General features: G+C 23.7%; 2 protein-coding genes across 9 annotated transcripts in view; both read right to left on the reverse strand.

Annotated features, from left to right (window-relative positions):
• The window catches only part of LOC134828112 (vacuolar protein sorting-associated protein 37B), a 169114-nt gene that overhangs the window by 109162 nt on the left and 47900 nt on the right, over positions 1 to 12052 (reverse strand). The gene's annotated exons all lie outside the window — the stretch shown is intronic.
• LOC134827430 (RIMS-binding protein 2) overlaps positions 1 to 12052 on the reverse strand; it is a 61089-nt gene that overhangs the window by 40953 nt on the left and 8084 nt on the right. For 7 of the 8 annotated variants that reach the window (XM_063840051.1, XM_063840053.1, XM_063840058.1 and 4 more), the window contains 3 exons: positions 10978 to 11085; positions 4768 to 4869; positions 863 to 1159 (listed from right to left, as the gene is read on the reverse strand). In XM_063840051.1, coding sequence (XP_063696121.1) covers positions 863 to 1159; positions 4768 to 4869; positions 10978 to 11085 — 507 coding nt within the window. The remainder of the gene's footprint in view (positions 1 to 862; positions 1160 to 4767; positions 4870 to 10977; positions 11086 to 12052) is intronic. The other variant, XM_063840057.1, reaches the window with a different exon arrangement.

Consider the following 12052-nt stretch of genomic DNA (forward strand, 5'->3'; position numbering starts at 1 on the left):
ATTTAAAATCTCAGCGAAAATTATTAATAGTAATTTTTTTAAGAAAAATACTAATCTTAAGAAGTGAAATTTTTCACTTTTTTCAATTATATCTTTCAAATTATTTTTTATGAAGTTAAAAAATTAAATCAGACTTCAAAAACTGAAACTTGAAACATTTTTCATAATTGTATCAGCCTCTGTAACTTTTAAAACTTCCCATACATTTTCATTAACCTGCCAATTTTTGAAAAAAATCCAACACATCCAAATAAGAATCGTCTCGCAAAATTTAACTACTACATTTTTTTTTGTTTTTTGATTATTTTTCGGTACAAGCGATTCCGATACAATCATTTTTGCAAAATGAATGACAAATTAGATGGAAGTCCGCTTCCTGATTCGATTACACACAAAATAGATCAATGCAATGAGAACAATTTAATTTATTATTTAATGAAATTTCATCATCGTCATTCGCAAAAGCCACTATGCGCGCGACGACCCGTCATTCTCGCATATCGATTAAATGTCATAGAAATCTCTCCTCTTTCTACATTATTTTTTTTTCTCTGTTCTATATCTATGTGGGTGTGTTGCGTCGTAGCTAGACGCTTAGCTGTTGATTATTATTATTATTATAAAGTTTTATTCAATCTCGAACGGATGTAGCAGACAGCAGTAGGTCGCTACGTACCTACCAGACTAATTAGCGAAATTGGATAAAATTTAACAATATATTTTTCGTAACAGGTGGGTTTGTTTTGAAACTTTTTTCGCGCGAGGTAGGTCAAATGCAATAGGAGGATGTTCTGATATGCAAGTCACGAACAAAAAAAAAATAAAAACTCGCGAGACATTCAAAAACAAAAAATAGACATGCCTGTTCAATTTTTGCCATTATTCTATCTATTTCGGAGCCTTGTTGTGGATGTTGTGTGGGCGTTGGCGCCCATGTCACTGTAGATCCGCCACCGCCGCCGCCGCCCATTGACGTGGCATTGTAACCTGTTGCTGCCGATATCGTCGACGCATGATGATGCATGCTGCTAGACGTTGAATTTCCCACAATTCCTCCCCCTGTTCCGCGTGACGTGGGTGCTGCGGAGGCAGATTTTGCTTTTCGCGCTGCCGATAATTCCAATTGCAGTTCCTCACACTTTACATTTTCCAATGCCGCCTAAATAGATGTGTGCAGTTTTTTTTTATGTGGATATTGGATGGGTGTTAGTGTTATTTTATAATATTTATCATTATTTTATTGATTTTACAATTAAGTGATAACAACATTTACAGGGGAGAGAGGGAGATAGAGCGAGAGACAGTTTTGTGTGCGATGCATTTTCATTAATATTCATAAGGAATTTGTGCATCAAGATAAAGAGGATCGGGAAAGTTTTATGATACAGTATTATGCGGATATTGGTTTTGTATTTTTTATTGCATTTGCATGCAGTTTTTCGTGTATTTTCATATATATTGGAGAAAAAGAGGAAGAAACAAAAAGAAGGTTAAGTTATATTTTGTGCTACTCGATTTATTTTATTTTGAAATATTTTCCGAGATATTTCCTCATTTTCTATTATCATTGTTTGTGGTTTTTTTTTTATTGTTATTTATATCAATATAAATATATTCGAACATTTTCTCATATATAAATGTTTAGACAACCGGAAAAGGCGAAAAAAGAAAACACGTTTTTAAAACATAAAATTTTATTTTGTATAATTTTTTTTTGCCACTGAATTTTTTTCTTAAACGATTTTTTTTTGTATTATTATAAAGTACAAACAAACAACAGAAAACAAAATATAAAAATGAATGTTAGAAATTTCTATAGTTAAGTATATAAGAATAACATTAATGACACACGTTCACATTGAGATCGGTTTAGAAAATGAAAATCGATACAACGAAAAAAATGTTGAAAGGAAACAAAAAAGTTTTATGATCTAAAAATAATAATTTTTTTTAATTTATTTTTTTAGCAAATTAAAAAATTTAAAAAATTCGAATTAGAAAAAAAAAACATTCAATACAAAAATTTTTTTGGAAGCTGCGGAATGAATGAAAAAAAAATAAATTCATGCAATTAGTGGAGGTGACTGGTAAATTTCAAAAAATAAAATTATTTCCGTTCAATTTACTTTTTGAAAAAATAAATAGATATAAATTTTATTATTTTCCCATTAAAAAAAAATAATAAAATAAAAAATACAAATGAAAGGATGGCGATATTGATGTAGCAGAATAAGTACATCATTCACATCATTGGGAATAGTTGGTAATTTTATTGCGTTTTTTTTTTCACTATTTTATAGTCACTAAGATTTTTATGTGCTGTTTATGTGTGCTGTTTATTATTCATGGCCTTCTGTTAACACTTTGTTTGAATTTAATCAATTACTACGTTTTTTATAGTTGTTGTCATGTGTCTGGAGTTTGTCATTATTTTTATAATTGTTTTAAATACTTGAAAAAATTAAATCAAGTTAATTGAATTAAAAAATAGTTTTTCTACGAAAAATATATTATAAAGTATTTATTTTGTAATTTTATTAATTATATAAAAATGTACATGAAAAATATATTTTTTTAAGTTAATTATAAATATTTATAAAAGCAAAATAATATTGCAGGTTAATATTTTTTATACATAATTAACATGGAGAAAAATTTTTTTTCACTACAAAGCATAACATGATGTGAAACCACTTGTATCACGTTTTTGAAAATAAAAAGAGAAAAGAAATACAAACATTCATATCAAGTAGTTGTAAAAAAAATCATACATGAAATTCTTTACTTTTTTTTGCTATATAAAAAACAAAAATAAATAAATTTAAAGTCTACGTTAAAAAGTAAAGAAATTTTACCGCATTTTGAAGCTAATTTTTTAATATATTTTTAAATTTTATTTCTTATAATTTTTTTATTTAATTTAATTTTTTTTTATTTAATAAAAATTATATTTAAAGATTTTAAATATTTTTTTAAAAAATTTCTTTAAATCATTTAATAAATTAAATTATGAAAGTTTTATGAATAATTAACATTTATGTTTCTTTTTTTCAAATTTTTGTTTTTATTTTTCCTTTAAAAAAAATTAAAACTTTTAATTTAAATTTAATTTTAAACTATTATTTTAATTTAATTTAAAAATTTCGATTTTAAAATAATTTAAATTAAAAACTATTATATTAATTTTAAATAAAAAAAAATTAAATTAAATTAATTTTTAAATTTTTCTTTTAATTTTTTTCTTCATGTGGCGGACACAATTAATTTTTTCTATATTATATGTATATTATATGCATATAATATGTATATAATTCGTATATTATATGCATATAATTCGTATATAATTTGTATATTATTTGTATATTATATGCATATAATATGTATATAATATGCATATAATTTTTATATAAATTTTTTTTATACTAAAAATTCAAAATTTTACCATTAATCGATGAAAAAATAACTTAATAAGAGTGTTTTTGTTCAATTTATGCAATTTCAACTTCAATTTAAGATCAAATTTTTGATGTTTCGAAAAAAAATTTTTATATATAAATTATATGTAAATTATATACATATGATATGCATATAATATACGAATAATATACAAATTATATACGAATTATATGCATATAATATACGAATTATATACATATTATATGCATATAATATACATATAATATAGAAAAAATTAATTGTGTCCGCAGCTTCATAATCCAGAAATAATTATTTAATGAAAATTAATCATTTTTTTTTTCATTCAAAAATTTTTTTTTCTTTATTTTTTAAAAAATAATTTTTTTTAAAAATATTTTTTTTAAAAATATTTTTTCAAGACTTTTAGGAACCTTAACTGTTACTTAATATTTTTAAAATATTTTTGATAAAATTTTTAAATTTTTCTTATTTATTGTTAAAGCTTCTCTAAAAAATTTAAAAAATTTTAAAAATTTTAAAAATTTAAAAATTTGATTTTTTTTTCTTCGAAATGTGGTTTTAAAATAATAATTCTATAAAAAAATCTTCAAATAATAACAATGAACAAAAATCATACAAGAAAACTTTTTGTAACACAACAAAAAAAAAGTAATAATAATAAGCAACATATACTTGAGCACGCCTAATAACTTCTTTTTTTCTTTCACTAACAAATTTTTCTACTTGCGACATAATGCAAACAATGCATCTTCGCGCTAAAAATAGTGCACAAAGCAACTTAAAAATTTGCAAATTGCTACAAACCAACTAGAGAGTTACACAAAATATAGCAATTATTTCATTATTATATCCGTTGAACGCAAACATTGTTCCTCTTCACGTGCGTACATGACACGTTACAGACCATAAATGTGCACTTTTCCTGTCAAAAGTTGTCTTGTGACGCACGCCGAATGAGCCGGAACGAACATTTCGTGCAACTATATAACTTTGAAAACTAAATTTCTACAAAACATTAAGTGACACACAAAAATATACATGAAAAAGAGACTAGACAACTACAAATAACAGTATTTTCTTTTCACGCGATTTGTTTTTTCTTTTTTATAATTTCGAGTACAAAATAACTTTAAGACTGAATCAATGCATCGGGTGGTTTTGCATTGATTTTTTTTCGTTTCATTTCTTTTTTTCGTATTTGAAATGCAAATAACTACACAAAAAATGGAAAATATTATAAAAGGGGAAAGTTCCGGAAGGTTATTGTTATTTAGACACATTTATACAAAAAAAATAACGAGTGAGTATTGATTTAGAGTTAACACAGACCTTTTTCTCCAATTCTCGTGCACGGGACTGCATTGTTTCAATTGGCTCTGACATGCGGCCAATGCCAGACGATGACATACTTCTTAGTTGTGTCAGAGCATCCTGTAATAATATAATTAAATATCATAATGCCAATTATCAACGATTTCTTTGACAGTTTAATATAATTTGAAAAATAAAGTTGGTTGGGTTTTTAGTTGTTTCTTGTGGTTTTTTTCGTGTTTTGTTTGTAAATGATGTTTATCGGAAACTTTTGTGTAGTTTTTCGTTGCAATTTTTCGTTTATTGGGAAATTATTTGTTTGATAATTTATTTTTGTATTTATTTTTGATTTTGTAACTTTTTGACTAATTTTTGGTTATTTATGTTTAATTTTATTATTTTAATTATTTTTATCTTAATTTTAGTTTTATTGACTTTTTATTTTATTTTATCTTAATAATAAATAATTGCATTGTTTATACCTTATAACATTTTTTTTTCATTAATTTGCGACAAATTTTTTAATTAAAAAAAAATGAAAAAAAAAATAATTTAGTTTATTTTTTAAAAAATAGTTAATTATTTTTAATTAATAATTATTTTTTTTAAATTTATTGATTTAATTTTATTTATTATTTGATTCTTTTGACTGAAAATTATTTTAAAAATAAAAATACAAAATTTCTTTAATTTTCGAGATTTTTTTTTTAAATATTGAATGAAGATATTTGATGAAATATTCGAAATAATTTAACTTTTTATTATTTTTTTTATTTCGAAAATTTTTCAAATATTTTTAATTTTTCTTTATTATTTGTTTTTAAATTAAAAATGCTTTAAAGTAAAATGATTATTTTTAAAAAAAATAATAACACATTTTTTCAATATTAAAATTTACTTTTAATAAATTAATTTTTTTTATTTTTCTAATTAATTTTAAATAAATAAAATTAAATCAATAAATAAAAAAAAATAATTATTAATAAAAAATAATTAACTATATTTTTTAAATAAACTAAATTATTTTTTTTAACTAAAAAAATTTGTCGCAAAACAAAAAGGACAGAGAAAAATTTAATTAATTAAAATTTAAAAATTCCAGTTAAATAAATTCTTATAAAATTAGATTTATTTTTTTCTTTAAATTAATACCTAAAATTTGACTACATATATTCAGAAAAAAAATTTAAAATAAAAAAAAAATAATAAAATATTGTTTAATTTTTTTTAATGTAAAATAATTATTTTGAACATTTTTTCAATATTAAAAATTAAAATTTATATTAACACTTTTAATAATTTATTTAAGAAAAAAAAAATATTTTCTAAAAATTTTTTATTTAATTTTTTTTTATTAAATTTTAAATTAATTAATTAAAAAAATAAATAATTTAATATTATTTAAATTAAATTTTTAATTTTAAAATTAAATAATTTATTTTTTTTTATTTTGAAACGTAAAACTTAACATAAACTATTTAGGAAAAAGTGTCAAAAATTTTTGAAAAAAAAAATTATAAAATATTGTTTAGGTACTTCATTATTCTAAAACATAAAGCTCTCATTAAAATATATAATTTTTTTTCGTGTTATTTAACGACAAAATTTGCTATAAATATGCATAATAATCACAAATTATTATTTATAAACATTATATTTTCCCCACTTAATATAAATGCCGCGTAATCCATCAAAAAGTATTGCGTGACTTTAATTATTTAATGTTTATTATATGCAATGCATGTCTAATTCGCTGTTATTTTATAAAAATTCATGTTCGAGTTTTTTTATTTTTTCGATGACAATCAATTCTTATATAATATTTTAAAAAACTAAATTTTCGGGATTCTAAACAATCACTTTCAATTAATTTAGCTTAGAATAGATTTTACAACAAATGCAAATTGGAAAACACAATTATTTACTTAAAATTTTAAATTGATCGCATTTGATGATGATTGATCGATGGTTCAACTTAATTTGCGTGTGTCTTTGGATGTGGCTCGTGTGTGTGTTTTTCATCATGTTTGATTATATGTGTATATTGACAATAATATGTGGGAAATTCAATTTTATGAACGCACGCATGAAAATCGTTTTTCGTTTTAAATTCATTGCAAAAGCGCGTCAAAAAACATTTTCATTATTGGTTTCCCAGGGTGTGTGTGTGTGTGTTTGTGTTGATTTATAAATATATTATGCGATAAAACTTAGCATACGTTTAAAATGATGTTCATTTGCAAAATCAGCAAATCATGCAAGCGGAAACATTCGCCTATACAAATTTGGCATCAAAAGTAGTCGTTTTTGGTGGGTGGCATACAGATGTTAAATGTGTTGTGGTTTACGAAAATTTCTCGTAAAGGAAATAAATTTTGAATGAAAGTGTGTTCTTTATGTCTGGTTTGTGTGTATCTCGATAAGCTTAAATATTTGTTTCCTTAAATATTGATTTTCTTTCGCTTTTTTTTTTTTTGACAAAATACATAATTTTCTTCTTCTTTTGGTGTGCGCTTTAACACATTTGTTCGCATCATCTTTGGTTATCATCAAACAAAACGGAAAAAATCGAGCAACATGCATAAATGTATGTATGTGGGAACAAAAGAAGAAAAAAATGCTAAACAAGCATAATAAAACGAGTTGTCGTCGCAGAGCGCCTTGAGTGCGAGTGAATGATAGAAAGCAACCAACCAACCACCGACAACAACAAAAAAATGATATATTATTTAAAAACATCTGCACACTCACGGAAAACAGGGAATTGATGATATTCTATAGAGGAGCAGAGAAAAAAAATGTATTGTGCGTTGTTTGGCTTTTGAATCATCTCCGATTTTTTTTTTGCTCTATTATCATGCGCAATGTGTGGCTTTTTCGGTATTCAGGAAATACTTCCGTTCCTTTTTAAAGTGCCAACTTTTTTTTTTGAGTGATATGCTTAAAAATATTTATCAGTAGAGTTGGGTAAGTTTTGAAATAGAAAGTTTTAAAAAAATTTTTAAAGCTTATTTTGTGAGAAAATTGTCCAGTTTTTATTTTCTGTATTTTTTATAGGGTTAGTTGTTCCAACATTTTATTATTTTTTTAGGTGAGTAAATTTAAAGTAATTTTTTAAGTGTAAATTTATGAAATAAAAAAAAATTTAAAACAACTATTTTTATTTTATAATTTTGACATCAAATTTAACTGAAAGCTAACAGAATTTTAAAAAAATCTTGAGAAGGCTATTTTTAGTTCTTTGGGAGTTCAACGTAAGTATAGATCTTTAAGTTTTATTATTTAATTTTATTTTAAAGTTTTTTAAATCATTTAAAAAAATAAAAATTTTTTGATTTTTTCAAAACAGAGTAAAGAAACCTAACCAGAAGCGTTAAGAAAACTTAAATAAAATGAGGCCAAGAAGGTTGAAAATACGATGACTCCAATAGGTCTGATGAATCTAACTGAAATTGATTCAGATTCAAAGTATAATCCAACGAAACACGCGGATCATTGATGAGCATTTAATAGAAAAACTTAATGAACAATTTAAATGATTATATCATGCTACTTAAAAAACGAAGAAGTTACTAAGACTTGTCTTTGCATAAAACTGAAAAGAACAACCAAACCTGTGTTAACTTTATAGGAGAATATAGTTGACTACATTTAAAATCTTGACATTGCAACCTGAGCCACATAAATTGTTTGAAATCATGCTTTTCATCTTCAAGTGACCAAAAGAAGATTGATTTTTTTGGAAAATAAGTCAGACTTGTTAACTAATTATTTTTTAATATTTTGGTTTTGCATTAAGCTCCCATGGGAAAGAATTCACGACGAGAACGATGACGATTATATCGAAGAAGAGTACGTTAATAAGGAAAATGAAAAATATGATCCAACATGGAGAATTGAAGAACAAGAACTAGAACAGGAAATTGTCCCGAAAGACTTGTGAGTTTAGAATATTTTTTTTATCTGTTTCGGGGTTTCCTTTTCTACAAATTTTGAAAGTATTTTGCCAAAACGGTCAAAAATTTATTTGATATTCTAAACAAAATTTTTAAATTAATATTTTTTTTTTAAATTGAAGCATTGAAAAATCTTAAATAGATTTTTAAAAAACATTTCAATTGCAAAAGCATTTTAGAACGACTAAAATATTTAATAAATTAAATTGCATCATATTAGACAAAAAGAAGAAGATCGAAGAGACAGAAGGTCTCTAAAATACTGAGATACTGCTCATACTAAAATTTTTAGAAAATTTGATATTTATGATTGATTTCTAATCCAAAGGACGCGGGTTTGAATCCCCACAAGGGATGCCAAATGTAACCCCAATGACTATGAATCAATTAATTAAACAATCGCTTTATTTTTCCAAAATTATCCAGAATATCGCCAGCACGTCTATCTTCTTTTTTCTCTGCTACAAAAGTTACATCTCTCCCTCGTAACGACGACAGGTAATAGCGACATTACATGTCGCCGGTTACAATATAAGATTTTTATTATTCTTATTTTTATTAGATTTTTGTCCATTTATCCGAGAATACTATTAATTTTCATTAAAAAATTAAAAATTATTATATCGAAAATTTTTAATGGATAATGAAAAAAAAATTGTGACACTTTCTCACAAAATAACTTTACCAAAGCTCCTTAAATAAATTATTAATAAATTTCCGATTTACATGAAACGATGTCAAAATTGCCAAAAGTTTTGTTGGTACCTATTTACTAAAAATTTTCACCGCCAAAAATATCATCAAGAACAAACTTTGTTTGATAATAGACCAAACCTTAATTCGTTTCTTTGTTCAGGCTCTGATTTGTTTATGTTTGCACCGTTAACATTAATGATTTTTTTGTTGTTGTTTATGTGTTTCGTTTGTCAAAAGTGAGTTCTGTTCGTGCTCATGAAAAGTTTATCAAGCACATAAGTTGTTTACATTCTGGGCAACTCAATGACGACTACGACGACGACGACGTAATTGTGAGTATTTAAGCGAGTATGTTTGTATGCAAGGGAAAAAATGTGTAAACATGTTGAAATATTTAATGATTACAAGTTTTATGGTTGTCTAGTGTTTGTGAAGCGTTTAACTTGCTGGTACGTACTTGCACACGTGGCAACGACAATTCCGCGATAAGTCGCAAAATCCTCATAATTTATTCGCAAATCATATTTAAATTTAAAATAGATAAACATGTCGCACCTCTAATGATTAATAATAATAATGAGAACACCTATCTCTATTCTAGTCTATGAAGTGGCGTATGAATTCTAAATACAGCTATGTATACAAACATTTATCAATCAATAACTTCAATAAATAACTATCAAATATCAGTTCTATTGTATCCTACACCCTATCGCTATAAATATAACCAGGCTATATGTCATCCATAAAATATATATTTAAATATGCTTTGTGTCCTGTGGGTCGAAAAGGAGGTAAATTTTGTCTGGTTCTTTTGTTTTTTAATTAAATTTTATTTTTAATTAAAAAATTTTGCTTATTAAAATTCTTTAATTAAAAGTAAAAATAATTAATTAATAATTTAAAAATTAATTTAATTAATACAAATAAAAATATAATTAAATTAATAAAATAAAAAAATAATAATTTCGTAAATTTTTCGCAATAATTTCTTTAAAAAAAATTTATTTACTTTTGTAAAAAATAAAAAATAAAATAAAAAATAAATAAATAAAATAAAAACAAAAAAAAAATTAAATAATTTTTTTGAAAGAAAAACTTTGATACTTTTAAGTAAAAGCTTGATTAAGTTTGATTAAAATATTAAAAAAAATACAAGAATAATTTAAAATTATACAAAAAAAAGTAAAAAAAATGTTTCAAAATTAAAAACTTTAATTAATCCAATAATTAATAATTTTAATAAATTAATTAATTAAAAATTAATTTTACTCATAAAATTTAATTTAATTAAATTTGGTTAATTTTTTAATGACCTTTTGAAAAAAAATTATTATGAATTTTATTTATGACTTCACAAATTTAAAAAAAAAATATACACTAAAAATTTAAAGAATCAAAATCCCTTAATTTTCGATCCACAGGATGTCATTTAGTGTTTATTTCATGTGTGGGTGTATGTATGTCGTGTATCATGTTGTGTAACACAATAAAATATTCTGAATATTTTTGAATTAAAATCAAATAAATGAATCAAAAATAAATTTTGACAAAAGAAAAATGGAATGAATCTTACCTGATGCGCTCGCTCTGCTTCTGCCCTGCGACTTTCTGCTTCGCGCAGTTGGTGCGTTAATGAATCTAGCATTACGTCAGATACCCTCAGGGGGTCACTGGACATATTCTGCATATTACGAACATTATACATTTTTTGTTCGTGTTATTTTTTTTCGTGTGTCAATTTATGAACCAAATAAAATTTATTTATTAATAAATTTTGTGATTGAACGTTTGTTTAATTCATTTGTCAATTTATTGTTGATAATGATGTTGATGTTGTTGTTGTATTGTTCCAATTTAGTTGTTGTTGTTGTTGTTGTTGTGGTGTGATGCAAGATGATGATGATGATTTTTCATTCAATTTTTATGTAAAATATATAAAATAGAAAAAAAACATGAAATCACATATTTTCTCGTAATTTTTAATAAATTATTTTTTTTCACTATCACTTTTTTTATTATTTTTGTCTTTTTTTTCTACATACTAAGAAATGGAATTTAAGGGAAAATAAATTTAAATATTTTATTCTTAAATTTATAAAGATGATAAAGTGCAGTAAAAATGCAACACAAATGTATATTTGGACGTTCATAACATTGCAATCTCTCGTCATTCTGAAGCAACTTTGAAATTTAATTAATTTTATTTTAAAAAGCAATAAATTTTAAGCGAGTGCGTTTTGTCAGCAAATTACACAGAGATAAAAATAAAAACAAAAATTTAATTAAGGGCTTTAATTTAAAAGGTTAATTAAAAGAAAATTTGTACGAAAAGTTGTTTATTTTTAAGCAGTTTTGTGTTTGTTGTTTTTCTTGGTTAGCGTTTGTTGGTTTAGGTCTCCAAAAAGTAGTGATTCAGACAAAAACGTAATAAATTCAGTTAAGAGAGGATTTGTTTTTCATTCAACAAGTGATGGATATTTTGACATTTTGTGAGGAGACAAGGTCATTATTGTTCAAGGAGTTTTTAGAAAGAATATTTTTTAATTAAATTTTATTTTTTTATTAAAATTTTTATTTTTGTAAAAAAGAAAATAAATAAAAAAATATTTTTTATTTTAAAAATTTTATTTAAAAAAAAAATATTTACC

Source organism: Culicoides brevitarsis, chromosome 1, assembly GCF_036172545.1.
Source record: "Culicoides brevitarsis isolate CSIRO-B50_1 chromosome 1, AGI_CSIRO_Cbre_v1, whole genome shotgun sequence".
NCBI lineage: Eukaryota > Metazoa > Arthropoda > Insecta > Diptera > Ceratopogonidae > Culicoides > Culicoides brevitarsis.